Source organism: Ambystoma mexicanum, chromosome 10 (genome assembly GCF_040938575.1).
Source record: "Ambystoma mexicanum isolate Mex_15411 chromosome 10, UKY_AmexF1_1, whole genome shotgun sequence".
NCBI classification, from domain to species: Eukaryota; Metazoa; Chordata; class Amphibia; order Caudata; family Ambystomatidae; genus Ambystoma; species Ambystoma mexicanum.
The window spans coordinates 1,138,518,455-1,138,535,521 of NC_090932.1; the positions used below are offsets into that span (position 1 = coordinate 1,138,518,455).

General features: G+C 46.4%; 1 protein-coding gene across 3 annotated transcripts in view; it reads left to right on the top strand.

Moving 5' to 3' along the window:
- GGCX (gamma-glutamyl carboxylase) overlaps positions 1-17,067 on the top strand; it is a 485,190-nt gene that overhangs the window by 405,403 nt on the left and 62,720 nt on the right. For all 3 annotated transcript variants that reach the window (XM_069619048.1, XM_069619047.1, XM_069619049.1), the window contains one exon: positions 3,005-3,200. In XM_069619048.1, the coding sequence (XP_069475149.1) occupies positions 3,005-3,200 (196 nt within the window). The remainder of the gene's footprint in view (positions 1-3,004; positions 3,201-17,067) is intronic.

Consider the following 17,067-nt stretch of genomic DNA (forward strand, 5'->3'; position numbering starts at 1 on the left):
TTGATCAGCTAAGCTCATATAAGAGATATAAAGATTTGAGCAAAAGCCACCGTAAACGGGCCAAACATGCTTCTTATTTGATCAAATTTCTTTTTTATGATTTTGTTTTAATATACTGCCCACACTGAAAAATCGCCTGATGTGGAAGGATGCTGCTACTGCCAGCTAGAAACTGAAACATTGAACCACTTGTTTTTAGACTGTATGTCCTTACAGTATCTTCGAATGTTTTGTTTCAGTCTGTTTGTCCAGGATTTTTACCTAGTGCTCTTAAATCAATTGAGTGTCTATGTTGAGAATAATCTTCTTACCATCAATCAATCTAAATCTAAGATTATAATCAATCATGATAAAAGACGGAAAGGTCGACCAATTTCGAAATGGATCCTTTAAGGGAAGCAGATGCAAATCATTGAGTATAAATACCTAGGTGTGAATACCAATAACCACCCTTCTGACATTCCCCATCTGCAGGATCTGAAAAGAAAACTTAAAACTGCCATAGCTCAGGCAAGGATTCTTAAGGGGAAATATTGTAAATTTTCAGTCATACCAGCTATTACATTTTACAAACAAAAAGTGGCGCCTATACTAACATATGGCGCCGAAACACAAGCATGGTGCCCCAAACTCTTTTGGACTAGATTAGGTCTTTTTGGAGATCAATACTTAACTTACCCGAGAGTTTATCCATGTGTGTCATAAAACATGAGTTCCGCATAGTATCTTTATACTCCTTGTATATGTGGAGGTTCTATTCCGCATACAGGAAGTATGTAATACCTGCAAAGAAGAACTCCTTAATGAGTAGCATTTTGAATTATGTAACGACCACAAAAGATATAAAATGCAGATCTGGAGATTGAAAGCCCAAATATCTATGCAACGAACTGGAGTAAATCCAAAAAGACCAAAAACAAAACTCTGGCTCCAAGATTGGATAGATACAAGATCAAACTGTAACAAATTACACCTTTTCTAGCACAATGCATTCTTGCCAAAAAATCGAAACACTGTTGATCCTTATCTGATGAAGTTCCCTATCCCTTCATATAGAAATTAATTCATGAGTTTTAGGTTTGACATGTGGGAGACAAAAGATCTCTTGGGTAGACGCAAAAAAAATGACTCGTGAGAATGTATGCAGATTCTGTTCCAAAATTTCCCAACCAGAAACTATCCTACATCTTATGATGGTGTTCTCAACTGTTGGATGTGAGAAAAAAAATACTTTTTTCATCTTTTAACTGAATATCGTACAATGGGCCTAATTACAAGTCCGGCGGTAAACGTGCCGGAAAAACCGTCAGGTTACCGCCGGACCCGTATTACCATTCCGCCTCCGTGATTCCCGGAATCACTGGGGCATTACGACCCTGATGACCCGGGAATTCCGGAGGCAGAATTCTGTAAGTCCCCATTTCCATGGAGTCCTTTAGGACTCCATGGGGATGGGGACAGTGGAAACACTGGTTCCGTCTATGACGGAGCTGGTGTTTCCATGTCCGCCTGCAGGCGGGTGGTGTAAATCCCGTGACGACACCTGCCTGCAGGACTTGTAATCAGCTGGTCCAGAAACAACGGTGGCGGCGATTTTACCACCATCGTTCTTTCTGGACCGGCAGGGTCGTAATGAGGCCCAATGACTCCCAAAGTTTTTTGGTCTGCCTTGTTTGCCATCGTTCTACAACAAACATAACAACTGAACTTTTTGCAATCCCTGAAACTCACTTGTTCTAAATTGTAAATGGAGTCTTGATACTTGCATCATGAAGATGTAAGATTTATTATCCTGGGTATGGATATGTTTGGCATTGATTTTGTGAAAAATAATGACTAAGTTAGTATATCCGAATATGCATTTCAACTATTGGGCCTATGCTAACCTGTGGGTCGATCACAAATGTTTAATTGATTAATCTGATACCACAAAATTTTAGTCTGAATGGATTGTTTATCCTGTTATTCTTTGTTTTTTTACTCTTTCTTACTTTGTTTCATACATGTTTCAAAGAATGACTTGCAATGCGATAGAGACCTCTTCTTATATTTAATACATTCTTTAATGTATAACCAAGTGTTAACATTTTTTTTATAAAATGTAATATCCAAAATGTATTTCTTACAGTAAAATTTGAAAGATTGAATTAGTTCAACAAAATCAAATAATTATTTTTAAATAATCCCCTTGTGACTTTCTCTGGGAAAGATTTTACTTGGACAACTGTTCTGTTTGCTTGCTCTTGATAGATTTCTTATGCATTTGGAATCCATATCTTCTTAATGGGTGTATTTAAAGAATTGTGTAATTGGTTTTATTATTTGTGTAAATTGAATGTTTGTTTATTTGAATGGTTTTTTGTGCTGTAATATTTTTGTAAGTTTATATTGTTTTCTTTATTTGTGTTAAGGTGTATTTGTTAAACCAAATGACACTTTTCTTTTTTTTAAAGTCTTAGTAACATAACATACTTTTCCCTCCCGACCACACACAAAACGCACTGTGTTCAGAGCGCTGGTATGGCAAATTTTAACTTGTTCTCAGAGAATGAGCAAGCAGGTCAGTCTTCATATGATCGGATATACAATTTACATTCCTTATAGCCTTTGACTTGCGGCATAAGGTCGAACATGAACGTCATTAAAGGAACTGCAACTCTGGCGCCATCTGAAAAAGTCGGAAATGCACCACACAAAACAGCAATGTGAAATGGGCATGCTGTACATAAACATCCAGTCTCTGGCGTTTAGAAACGTTACAAACATCCACAAGGCAGGATGAATGTTTGGTGGGATTTTGCGGGCACAGGGCCCAGAGAAGGCCAGTACATTTCAGGTTTCAAATGATAAACTGATGCTGTGCAAAGGAGGTCTGATCCCTTTCACTACTTGGAAGGGATGGCTGAGTAGCGTGAAAGAAGGGGGAAGGGCATATGAGTATTTAACAACTGTAATTCAACAGAGATTGTATAAAGTAATCAATCACTGTTTCGATTCCACTCAGAAACGGAACCCCTGCCGGAAGAGCTGATGCCAATCTTGCATGGACCTGACGAGGAGATGAATGTGACCGACCCATTGATAGAGGCCTTTTTGCGACGACAGCGGAGGATGGAGGAGAGCGAGAAGAGGCGAAATGCCACTGTTGCGGACCGCTTCCTAAGATTCGCCTTTAAGAAATACTTCCTGTTCCGGAGGAGGTAGGTCACTTTGGCAGATGGGGACAGGCAGGGGACAGGCAGGGGACATGTATGGGACAGCCAGTCCCACTCTTCTTTGTACCTTCACTTGTGGGATTCAAGCCAAAAGACGTTCAAGGCAAGTATCTGCCGCTCAACACATTATAAAAGTGGGACCTCTTGTCAGTGCCAAATCTTTTACCAACCAAACTGATCATTTCATGTATTGCATTATGGTGGTCTTATTAAAGAAAGCATGGATTAATTAAGATATTTTTTACTCCATAATATTGCCTTAAAGCTGGGTAAAGCATAGCTCTAGAAGTAAAGCCATGCACACCTATAATTACCATCTGATGTGATTAGCAGTGCACGCACCAAGAAAAGTGAAATTACACAAATAGGTTCTTATACTGGTTCAGGCTTTTTTAATGATTTTGCTCCCTGAACTCTTGCAATTTGAGGGCAACACATTATTAATGCAGCTCTCAAAAAATGTTAACTCCCTTTTCTTCCAGTGCGATTTGTTTGTTGCTTCGATTTTGTGTAGTACAATCGAAGCAGATTCTCAGCCCTGTGTTATAGGCCTGAGGGTACCTTCCTAAATGTGGGAAAACAGGCACCTTAAGCTTGTCCATGCCTTATAGTGGTTACAGAGAATGAGTAGTCAAGAGCAACTCTCAGTTGGCAATTGCAGAAACAAACACAGGGTAATACTGTATCACTTTCAACAAAGGAATGTGTACAGTTATGAAACTATACTGGATAGTTTGTAAATGGTAGGTAAACCTATTAATTTGGCTTTTCTGAGCCACTGCTGCAGGGGATTAGGAAGCCATCATTAGTGGACCCGCAAAGGTGTTCACACTGAAATCTGAACTTAACTCTCTGTGGGTAACAATCACAATATTTAAGGTAAGACTAACCGGATCACAGTACAATAAGGCACGCCAACAATTCAATAATACCTTTCACAGGTCCATACCCTGTCCTTGGAACTGATGTTTTCCAATGTTAAATGTTAAGTAACACAATTTACATTAATTTGGGGATACGTTCTGATATTGCTCATAGTTGTCTCATACTGGATAATGGGTGTGATGCAGCAGTCCTACAGTCAGTGCAGTACTTGTGTAGTATGTTAGCTTTTCCAGCTCTGGAAGAGGAAGCTACCTATAGAGGAAGCTACCTATCATAGTCGTTCGAGGGGATTGTGTCCTCCAACGTATTTCACATCTTTGACAGTGATTACCACAGCTGTGCTGCTTCAGAAAACGTTTTCGGCGTCCTGCGTTGATGTCGACAGGCTCCCACGAGGACCTCCTCCGACGGTCGACGTCACCGGATGTTATATGTAGGACGCACGATGCCCATAGCCTCAGTTCCGTTTTTTCCACAAACGTGTTCGCTTCGGAATCTCGGCGCGCCTCGGTTCTCCTGTTGAATCGGTTCTTCTATTGTTCAAGAAATATTTCTTCGTCTTCTGCTACCCCGAAGTCGGGCTTCAAGAAGTGTCGGGACTGTGGTTCCAAGATGTCTCTTACTGACCTGCATCAACGTCTGCCTCTGGTGCCTCGGCGAGAGCCACGCCACCGATGACTGCGATGAATGCCAGTCTTTGACGTCAAAGGCCTTGCGGGAGCGGAAGAAGAAGCTGTCGGTAGGTAGGGTTTCAAAACCCCGTAAGTCGAAATCCGCTGGACTTTCGACTGACGATTCTAGGGGCGACTCTCTGCGTCGGCGCAAGTCCAGGGGTCTGGTTCTAGGAGTGGGTCCCGTCATTCCTCTGCCTCTTCGAGGCATTCACGGAAGCAGCGTCACTGTTCGTCTTCCCCCTCCTCGTCAGAGGACTCCGCCAGACGGTGGGAGGCTTGTCCCACGAAACACTCGTCGCCGGCCGAATGGGATGAATTCCGCCAGCAGATGATGGCGATTTTCGAATCCCAGGGCACTGTTCCGTCCGCGCCTTTGAGAGAAGCCGGCAAGGAACGGCTAGAGCCACCACTCGCACGTCTTCGGGCTCGGGCGGTCGGCACGATCATCGGGAACCGCCGCGGTCCTGATCGGACAAGGATGATCGCCACCGTGCCCGGTCCAGGTCCCGTTCCTCGACGCCATCGAGACCATTAGAGCCTGTGAGGCCTTCGAAGAAGGCATCGACACCATCGACGCCATGTCCGTCGAGGGACTTGCTCAAGGCTCTGAGAAAGTCGTCGACACCATCGGCACCGAGGCCGTCGAAGGACACACTCGGGGCTCTGGCCTCGAAGCCTTTGTCGAAGTCGTCGACGGCACTTCCACCGGCGCCCTCGATGCCTTTTGAGGAAAATATTCCGCAGGTGCCTCAGAGCTGTGGAAGCTCCAAGAAAGGCGCTCAGCAAGTCTGTGCGGTCTATGTTTGACCGATACTCTGTTCCTCCTCCCAGGATGGACTTGTTCCAACCCTTGGAGTACATTTCAGAGGTAGAGGAGGGGTCTGATGTAGAAGGGGTTGTGCCTCCTGAGGTTCCTGATGACCCGTTGTCTGGTCATAGCCAACTGGAAGACCTTTGTCAATCTTTACATAACTCCAGTGGTCTTGATACCTCCCCAGAGGTTTAGTTTGGCAGGCCTGAGCCTGGTACACATGCTGACTCCTCGTACAGGCGCCTCATGTCGAGGGTGACGGAGTATCTGGGGTGGTCTGCTCCACCTGTGGATTTTCTGCAGGATGACCTGACGGATATATTGGACCAAGTTCCACCCACTGACCCGGTGTTGCCTTTTCATATGGCATTACAAAGAAGGGTGGCTGCGGCTTGGACTGCTCTGGAGAGTCTCCTGGCAGTGAATAAGTTGTTGCTGAAAAAATACCGCCCAACCAGTGGTGACCCCTGCTACTTGTCTACACACCCTACTCTGGAGAGTTTGGTGGTGCAGGCAGCTACGGCCCCAGCAAAGCAGGCTGCGTACCCTACAATCCCTCCTGATAGGGACGACAAGCGCTTTGATGGTTGGGCGAAGAAAGTATTTTCTTCTGGGGTTATGGCTTTAAAAGCAGCCAACTCCGTTTGTGCCCGTGCAAGATTCACACACACTCTGTGGAATTGTGTCGTTGGTGGCTGAACATATTCCCGAAGGGGAGGAACGGGATGGTTTTCTTGCCCTCGTTCAGGATGGCAAGGATGCCATGTGTGAAACCGTTCAGTTGCGTCTGGGGCAGTGTTTGCCTCCCCAGGTGAGGGCTCATCACTTTCTGCAGATGGTGGACAAATTTGAACGTGCCCAGAGTCTCCTGGCGTTCGAGTTATTGAGATTGCTTGGTCTCATGGCATCCTGCATTTTACTGGTGCCAGAGGTCAGGCTGCGGATGAGATCCCTGCAGTGGGGACTCAAGATGCAGTGGTCCCAGTTCTCTGGCAGGATGTCGGATCCCGTTCAGATTCTGCCCTCGGTCGCCCAGGACCTTCTGTGGAGGGCTGTCGAAGGAAATCTGTTCAGAGTGGCTCTGTTTTGGCAACCCCGACCGGAGGTGACGATTGTGACGGACGCATCCCTCACGGGTTGAGGAGCTCATGCCAACGAGCTGACAACCAGCGGTCATTGGTCTCGGTCAGAGTTCAGACTCCACATCAATCTGTTAGAGCTGCGGACTGTCAGGCCTGAAGACTTTTCTGCTGTCGGTGCGGGGGAAGAATGTCCTGATTATGACGGACAATACAGTGGCCATGCACTACCTCAACAAAAGGGGGGGGCAGGGTCACTCCCGCTGTGCAGGGAGGCTGCGCAGCTCTGGTTCTGGCCCATTCAGCAGGAAATTTCGATCTCGGTAGTTCATCTGGCCGGAGACAAAAACGCGGCGGCGGACGCTCTGAGCAGGCAGAGCACGGTCTCATGAGTGGGAGCTGGCTCAGGAAGTTCTTTTGGAGATCTTCACTCTTTGGGGAAACCCACAAGTGGATCACTTCACCAAAAGTGTCAACCGGAAGTGCGAGAGATTCTGCTCGCGGGAATTTCCTCCAAGAGGAGCCTTAGGGGACTCGTTCGTAGTGGAGTGGTCCTTCCCATTGCACTATGCGTTCCCTCCAGTCCCCGTCATTCCGCAGGTGTTGCGGAGGTTCGGTTCCTGATGATCATCATTGCTCCAGCATGAGCCAGGAGAGCGTGGTACCCGGACCTTCCAGACATGTCCATCTGCCCTCCACGTCGTCTTCCCTATCGAGACGATCTGCTCTCTCAGGATGGGGGTCGAGTTCTCCATCCAAAGGTCAAGTCTCTCAGCCTTCATGCTTGGTATCTGAAAGGCTAAAATATAAGGATTGGGACCTTCCTGAAGACGTGATGGAGGTGTTGCTTTCGGCCAGAAGGCCCGCAACGAAATCCCTGTACCGTTGCCGTTGGAAGAAGTTCTGCGACTGGTGCAGGGTTCAGAATGTGGATCCTTTCCAATGTTCCATTCATTTGGTTTTGTCTTTTTTGCCTTCTTTAGCCCACAAGGGCCTGCATGTGGGTACCATTAAGGGTTACTTGGCGGCCCTGTCCATATTTAAGCGCTCGTCTGAGGAATGTTCTTATTTTAAAATCCCTTTGATATCTCCGTTTCTAAAAGGGCTAACTAATGTGTTTCCACCGTCGCCTTTCCAGGTGCCGGGATGGGATTTGAATTTGGTTTTAAAGATCCTAATGGGAGCTCTGTTTGAGCCCTGACATTCTTGTCCGTTGTGACTGTTGTCCTTTAAGACTGTATTTTTAGTTGCGGTTACTTCCGCACGCAGAGTGAGTGAGTTGCAGGCCCTTTCCGCCAAACCACCCTTCACTGTGTTCCATAAGGACAGGTTTGTCCTTAGGGTTTGTCCTTTTTTTCTTCCGAAGGTTGTGTCAGAATTCCATCTGAGCTAGAAGGTAATTCTTCCGACATTCTATCCTCCTCCCCATCTTGGTAAGGAAGAGGAGAAGCTCCATCGGTTGGACCCTAGGAGAGCTTTGAGTTTCTATCTCTCTCGGATGTCCCGGGTCAAAGTGGACGATCAGCTCTTTGTTGGTTACGCTGGAAGGTGTTTAGGTCAGGCTGTTTCCAAGCAGACCTTGTCTCGATGGATCATTTTGTCGATCTCTGAGTGCTATCGTTTGGTGGGAAAGAACCCTCCAGTAGGCTTACTGGCTCATTCTACTAGGGTTATGGCTGCCTCCACTGCACTACAGAGGGGTGTTCCTATTCGCAATATTTTTGAAGCAGCCACATGGGCCTCTGTCCTTACTTTTGTGAAACCTTATTCCCTGGACTCTATCCATGGGCAAGATTTGGCCTTTGGCAAGGAAGTCCTCTATTCTGCAATTTGATTGGGCATTCTAAAAAATTCTTAATTCTTTTCCCACCTCCTTACGTTGATACTGCTTTGGGAGTCTGTCAAAGATGTGGAAAACGTCGGAGGACACAATCCCCTCGAAGAACAAGTTACTTTCTTATTTGGTAACGTTCTTTCGGTGGGATGTTCCTCTGACGTATTCCACTTCGTACCCTCCCTACATGCCCCTCTACAGAATTTCTTATGCGATTGCAGCTTCTGTTTCCACAAGGCTTTCTGTAGTAATACTGGCAGGAGATTGGTGCCACACGTTCTGGGGGGAAGAAACTACAACTGAGGCTACGGGCGTCGTGCGTCCTACATAACACCCGGTGATGTCGACCGTCGGAGGAGGTCCTCGAGGGAGCGTGTTGACGTCATCGATGCAGGACGCCTACACCTAAAAAGTTTTCTGAAGCAGCATAACTGTCGTAATCGCTGTCAAAGATGTGGAATACGTCGGAGGAACAGCCCATTGAAAGAACGTTACCAGGTAAGAAAGTAACTTGTTCTTCTGTTTGATCCCATACCGGATTCCCAGACTCGTGAGTCAGGCCTAGGTGGCTGCAGGAGTGGACATGTGCACCGATAAGAACACATGGGGGGCAGTGTGACTTTAAACCAGTTGTGGATAGAGGTCTCTCAAACTGGTACCAGGAAAGTTAATTCCACCAGGCAAGTCATGGCCATTGGGGACTGTCGTTGAAGACCCAGAGGTTTATGGGTGCAAAGTCGTCTTCTCATCTTTGGTGTGCAACCAATTGAAATTTTGTTTTTTTTAAATAGTGTATTCATTCCCTTATGGGTCCCAGACTTGAATACTCTTTGGAGGAATATGTCAAAATAATGTTTTTTATGGAAACTATAGCTACAATTCAGAATACACTAAATGAGAAAGCTTGTAGTGGAAAAATGGCTCTTCACAGCCCTGTGAGATTCTACTATGAGTATTTTTTTACCCTCTTTTGCCCAATGAGTTGGCTCTTATCTTGGCTTCCCTGAAACCTTCTCCTTATAAAGATGATGTAATTCCGGCCAGAGCTCTGACACACTTCTGGTGAAGCGCTTCTGCCTTTCTGTATGCTTGTTAACCCCTCACCAAAGGAATAGTGTCGTCCTGCTTGAAGACTGCTTTGTTTATGCCCCTTTGAAAACCTCATTAGACCCGGAGGGCCTGAGCTGCTACTGGCTGATCACCAACTTAACCACTGTTCTCAAGAGTCTTGGGAATGTTTGTTTCCAATCAACTACTCACCCATGTAGAGAAGTTTAATCTGCTCTACACCAATTGGTCCAGATTCCATAGGTTGTACAGTACAGAATAATCTGTGCTTCCTGTTGCTACTTATTTCAACAGCAGCATTTGGTAGGTCAGTCATAAGGTTCTTTGTTCCCTTATCAGTGCCCACATGATTGGGAATCAGGTTGTAAGTTGTATTTGCTCCTTCATAACTGAGAAATCTCAGGATATCCAGATGGACTCTTGTGCCTTGCCTCTCTTATGTGATCCACAAGGCTCCATTCTTGCACTTTTTTTGTTTCAAATATGTGTGTAGTCATTTGGGCACAGCCTCTCAAAGCATGGGGCCGGAATTCGCAAATATGCCAACAATAGTTACACATGGTTATTATCGGTTACGGATTTCAAAATATTAAAGTCTTGCTTACAACAAATTGAGGTTTGGATGGTGGCATTCAGCATAAAATGTAACCATAGCAAGTGCAAATTAATTTTGTTCAGCCCTCTTAAGAACGATGAGTTGCTCTCCCCTTAATTTTATTCAACTAAAGATGGTCCTTTCCCAACACCAGCTACTTCGGCAAAATCCCTTGGCTTCTGGCTTTACAAGAAGCTCTTACTGAAGGATCACATGGCTGAAAAAAAGCCCAAATTGCCAATGTTCAGCTTTCTCTTATTCAGGAAATTAAGTCCTTTGTGCCTTCAGCCCTCTTCAAAACATTAATGCAATCATTGCTATGTTCCCTTATTGATGAAAGCAATACCATTCTTCCAAATGTGCTTTCACGTCTCTTGAGCTCTTCACTTTACTCTGTTGCTAGACAGGTCTCAGGAACCATGAACTATGATCATCTTTGTATTAGCTGGCTTGCCTTTCTACCCCTAGAGGCCATATTTGTTTCTAAAATGAGAGGTATTGCCTTATAAGCCAACAATTCTACACAAAACACCGTCAGCAAGTATCTCTTAAGTGTAAAGATTCCTAAAGCTGGTTAATCGCACACCGCAAACCTTTAGTTCCCAATTGCCATTTTGCAATTCTTACACACATTGTGAGACAACCCCCACCTGGCTCTGGCTCCCTCCTTGATTGGTTTCCCGAAAGCAGGTAAGATCTTTTTTGAGCCCTTGCATTCTGGTTCTCTTAGGTGATTTGCCTGGTTACCATCACCTGAGTGAGCACCGGGCATTTTCTGTTAGACCTTCGTATTTGGTTTGCTCATACGTCCCGTTCCCTTTCCTCCATCCTTGTGGGCGTCGCCCAACATGGGTACGGTACCGGAACCTTTGGCAGCAATAAAATTGAGCTTCCCCTTTAAATTTAGTATAGCGCGTGCAGTCGGGTGTGGGAACGCCACGCCAAGGCCCCGCCCTCCGACGCCTCTTCCTCAGTCCCTTTTTCCCATACGGATGGTGTCAAACCTGGCAGCAATCCCGGAGACTTTTTTAGCTTTCTGCTTGCTCCCAGGTTTGTTTTTTCACTCTTAGTTTTCTTCGATGCCTCGCCTCCCCTGGCGCATGTCGGCCGCTGGAGGATTCACAAGATGTGCCTCATGCAACTACTTGTTCCCGGCCTTGGGCCCCCATGCATTCTGTCTTGAGTGTTGGGGGCCGACCACTGTTGGGACGCATGTTTGGCTTGCAGCGCTCTCGGTCATCGGGCATTGAAGAATCCGTTGTCGTGGTGGCAGTAGATCTTCCACACTTCTCCTCCTCCCCACCTATGGCCCTTTAAGTCAAGATAGCGATACTTAGAGAAGGATGGGGATGCAGAATTTACTCAAACATCAATAATCAAAACTGATTCAGGAAGTTGTCAAAACTCAGTTCTGTTTTATTTGCAATTGTCAAAACAGGGAGGTTACAACGGACATCATCCGTTTGCTCGAGTCCAATACATTTCAGAAGAAAATAACTTTATAGTAGAAACTCATCATCAATGACATTGCACTACGTGGCAAACTACAGAAACCTACTTGGGGATATGATTGGCTCTCAGGGAACATCTAAGTATACGTTCCATATTCACTGGAGAGTTGATTGTGTCTCTAACATCAGGTGGACACCAGGTTGAAGCGGTGTTAGGCAAGATTGGATGCAGTACCCTTTGGGTGCACTACAACAACCCTGACCTCCTGGCAATAGGAACCCAACCTTTGGTATAAGTCTGTACTACACAGGTTGGTAGCGTGGTTAGCAGCCAGGCTTATCTCAAGAGGGATCAATGTGAGCTGTAGGGGAGTTGCACAGAGATTCACAGTGACAAGTATTCAAATAAACTCTTACACACAAGGTTTCTTGATTAAACAATTAATAATTTAACAGTCAGAGTAAGCCTTCTTCAGAAGGGGGCAATATAATAGTAACACACAAATACACTCCAAAATCCACACTCTTCATATTTCTAAACCAGTAAGTACCCTTTTGGGATGGCACACGGACACTTCCTACACCCTCAGGTGATTTTAGTAACTAGGAGACTGTGGACATTAATATACCACTGTTTGCATTTAGAATCAGACTCGAGAGTTTGGCCAACAAAAAAAGGTTATTAGAGCAGAACAAGAGATCACACAAATATTCTGACGCAGGTAAGTACTTTTGGTAACTCCCAATGCAAAGTTAGTTAACCCCTTCCTCGAAGAAGGTCAAGATACAATGTCACAGAGTAGCAGAGTCATTCAGGGATCAAGGTCAACTGGGCAAAAGTCTAGGTGAGCTGAGGCACTTCTGGCAGGCAAGTAAACGTCTTGCACAATGTTTTAGAAGTCTTTGTAGAAAAGAAGAATTCAAAGCAGGGCCACAAGCTGTTTAGACATGTGAAGTAAAGAAGCTATCAGCAGCTCTGCAGAGCAACCACAACAGCTCTCACCATCAGAGAACAATTGCAGTTACACAACAAGGTGTAAGTTCTCTTAGCCTGTAAAATACCTTTAGGTTGAAGAAAAAGGGCAGCAGATGACTTCAGGTCCTGTGCAGCTCTGCAGATCCTGGTGTTACTGGGCCTCAGTCATGGGGACAAGAGGGAGGACGTCTGGGGACTCCTGCACTGCAATGGGACGGTCGCTGACCGTAACCGGCAATCCTCAAACAAGTGGCACTTCCGTGTATCAGTTCCTTGCGTCTACCGCAAATAGCAACACCATGATTCCTGGCTGTCGATATGGGCTTTCCTTGCACCTGGGGTCCAGCACTCTGTTGAGGTGGCTCAGGCTCAGTCAGTCCTGCTTCCTGGGAGTCCGGAGGATCTTGCTGGAGCTCTTGGCCAGCTTAAAAGCAACACACACGATCTGGTGTTACTGTCCCTGGCTATTCAGTTCTTGCAGCAACTGCAGTGGAATTTCAACCATCTTCGAGAGGATGTCCAGGTGGCTTACTTTGGAGTTGATTGGTCCCACCACCTCAAAGGGAGAAGTCGTCCTTGCAGGAGCTTCTCGGTCGATGCAAATTTGGAGTTTCAGCACAGCAGCAGGGCTTCACTGGGCAAACCAGTGGTCCAGGAGCTGCGGCAGGTGTCTTCTTCAAGTTCTTCTTCAAATTCCTTCATCCAGTGGTCGACTCTGCCTTCCAAGCCAAAAAGCTTTGCCTTTTATGCAGGTTTCTCCCATTCATTCCAGCCTAGCTGTCAGTCACCCAGCAGAGTGGCTGTCCTTGCCGGACAGCCAGCCGGCCAATCACCTGAGTGCATACCTGTCTCCTAGGAGACTAAGTACAGGGAGTTTCGGGCACCTCCCTCGCTTCCTTCCCTGACAGACACCCTGAAGCCAGAGGTGGGTTTCAATCATGGATCCCGCCAAAGACAAAACAAACAAAGGGACCAAACCTGGTTTGGCGTGCAGAGTGAATCTCAAGAAGGACCTTTCTACATGAAATGTAGAAAAAGGACAACCAGGGCCATTTTGACAAAAATGGCACCCTTGGGTGCCTTACTGCAGCTGCAAACGCAGCCCGCGGTAAATGCACACCACAGTAGTTAAAAGTAAACCACTGGCACCAGCCATTCATTGAGGAAAGGGTAACATACAACATGTTACATGAGAAGCTAGACAAAGGAGATACTAAGTAACCCTCCAGCACCCGATTGTAAGATGGTGTGTGCTGGATCTAGAAAGTTACAAATGTAAGTAAAGTCAATTTCACTTTACTGCTCTTAGAAACATTGGTTATTCAAGAGAACGTATTTAAACCTTGGGGAAATCTGGAAGATTTCCCTGTCTCACTGCACTGAAGGTGCTGTGTGACACAATGTAAAAGATGATGCCTTTGGAGTTTATCAGACTCCACAACCAAAAGAAACCCAGTGTTCAAAATCACATTAAAATACATGAGAGAGTGGGAAAAAAGGGTCTCACTCTCTCCAGGCAAAACATTTAAATCCTAGAGTCCAGCAAAAGGGCTCGGGTCTCTAAGGTAGAGAGGAATTAGCACATTTCTGAGAGTTCTCCCCAACAGTCTCTAACATCAGGTGGACACCGGGTTGATGCGGTTCCAGAACCCCTAAAATCTCATTTATTAAGTACCATCACAGAGGGTAAGTAGGCATCAAACTGCATCCTAAAAAATAATCTTAATACAGCAGACCATGCTGGCTGCATCATCGCAAGGGGCACTGTCATCAAGCGCCACGTCTGGCTCAGACAGTCTGGTTTTAAATTAGAAACTCGGGCCTCCCTCCTTAACATGCTGTTGAAACCCAATGCACTTTTCGGTAAGGCTGTCGAAGAAGCCCTCAAGAACGCAAAGGAGGAGTATGACACTCTTAAATCCATTGGCCAAATAGCAAACCAGCCCTATGTACAACGGGGCTCCTCAAACTCCAGAAAGTTTTGGGGTCGAGGTTCACAACGCTTCTCCGGATACACTCTGGGCGGACAGCCTTCAACTTCGGGACCATCGCAAGGACAATCTTCCTCTTCTGGCTTTCAAAGAGGAAATGCAAGATCTAGAGGAAGAGGCAGAACCTCACCTGGGAGAGGCTCCACACATCTGAAACAATGATGCATTTCTGCAGGGCCCCTCGCATTGCTATGAAAGTAGGAGGTTTAATTTCACACTTCAGCCACTCCTGGGAGGGCATAACATCAGACAAGTGGATGTTGTGCACTGTCGCAGGCGGGTATTGTATCAAACTGTTGCGAAACCCACCCAACCGCCCACCAAGACACAGGAAAATGACGACAGAAGAGCGGTGCATACTGTTAGAAAAAGTAAAGAGACTGCTGGAAAAGAACACCATAGAGATCGTCCCAGGAAATCAGGTAAAAAAGGGTATTTATTCAACGTACTTCCTTGTGCCAAAGAAAAGCCTTTCCATGCACCCAGTACTAGATCTGCACCCTGCAAAAGAAATTCAAGCCCCAAAGTTTTGGCATGACCACTCTTCGAGAGGTTATCCCCCTCTTAAAACGGGAGGACTACATGGCAACATTGGATATGAAAGATGCATGCGCACAGGAAATATCTGCAGCTCAAGATAGCGGAGGTTCACTACCAGTTCAAGGTACACCCCTTCGGCATCGCCTCAGCGACAAGAGTATTCACAAAGGTGCTTGCAGTAGTAGCGGCACCCCGGCGCAGAGGGTCAATCCCGGTCTACCCTTATCTGGACGGTAATCTCCTCAAATATGCAAACAAAATACCCAAAAGACAATAGACCTCCTTTTCAATTTGGGCTTCCATCAACGAAAAGAAATCAAGTCTAGACCCCAGCCAAATAAAACAATGGGCCTCATTACAGGTCGGGCAGTCCGGAATTAACAGTTGCGGTAAACCCACCGCCATTGTTAATTCCGGACTGCCTGATCCCGAGTCCTGCAGGCGAGAGGTGATCTTCCCGCCAGGTCTGACCTGGCGGGTTGAACACCTCCTGCCTGCAGGTGGACGTGGAAACACCAGCACCATCACGAGATGGTGCCGGTGTTTCCACTTCCCCATTCCCATTGAGTCCTATGGAATTCCTGGGACACCAGGGCTGTAATGCCCTGGTAATTCCGGGAGTCATGGAGGAGGAATGGTAATACCAGTCCGGCGGTAACCAGGCTGTTTTACCGCTGTGGTTACTGCCGGACTCGTAATGAGGCCTAATGTCTGGGAGCAATTATGAAGACAAAAGAGGTGCTGGCTTTCCCATCAAACGAAACATGCTGTTGCAATTACCTCACTACAAGGCCGGTCGACAGATAACTGTACGCAAGGCAATGCGCTTGCTAGGGATGATGGCCTCATGCATTTGTTTGGCTCCACATGAGCGCAATGCAGGAATTGTTAACGAAACAATGGTCTCAGGCAAGCAGTCAATGGAACAATCTAGTGGTCGTTTCGCTAACCCTGGTACAGGCTCTTCGCTGGTAGTCCAGGGACAACCTGCTGAAAGGAAAACCCTTCCACATTCCACCAGCACAAGCGATCCTAACTACAGATGCCTCACACGCCGGATGGGCAGGTTCACTTCCTCCACCACACAGCCCATGGCCTGTGAACACGTGCTACAGCCCAAAAAACACATCGACTTCCTGACACTTTTGGTAGTTCTCAAGGGTCTTCAAGCCTTTCAGAAACATCATACAGGTCAAACAGTGCAAGTCCTTACAGACAGCACCACTGCCATGTTCTACATAAACAAGCAGGGAGGCACACACTCTGTCTGTCCAAGCTATCCCATAAAATATGGAAGTTGGCACTCAAGTGGAGCATGTTCCTAATCCCGCACTACGTTCCAGGGAAACTCAATTCTCTGTCAGACACTCTAAACAGATACCCTCTACCAGAAGAACACGATTAGCAACTCAACAAAGATATCCTAGATGGAATATTCTCACAATGGGCTCATCCCCCATTAGACTCGTTCGCCACAAGCCTAAACGCGCAATGCTCAGACTTTGCATCCATGTTTGCCCAACAGGTTCCAAGGGGGACGCCCTGTGGATGAACTGGTCAGGGAAATTTGCTTACGCTTTTCCCCCCGGACACTTCTTCTGAGCAGGATAGTGCACAAGATGTACCAGGAACAAGTGACTCTAATCCTGGTTGCTCCTATGTGGTCAAGACAACCTTGGTTTCCACTTCTGCTCAAATTGGCGATGTGCGACCCAATCAAGCTTCCGTGCCCATACAACATGCTAACACAATAACAAAGGAGCATCCCTCCACCCTCGGCCTCAATCTATGAACTTGGCAGCCTGGCTCCTGAAGTCCTAGAATTCGGCCACTTAAATCTTCCACAAAGGTGTATTGATATCCCAACGGAGGCACGGAAGCCCAACACCAGACACTTCCATTTTAACAAGTAGAAGAGGTTTATGATATGCTTCAGCTCACAAACCAT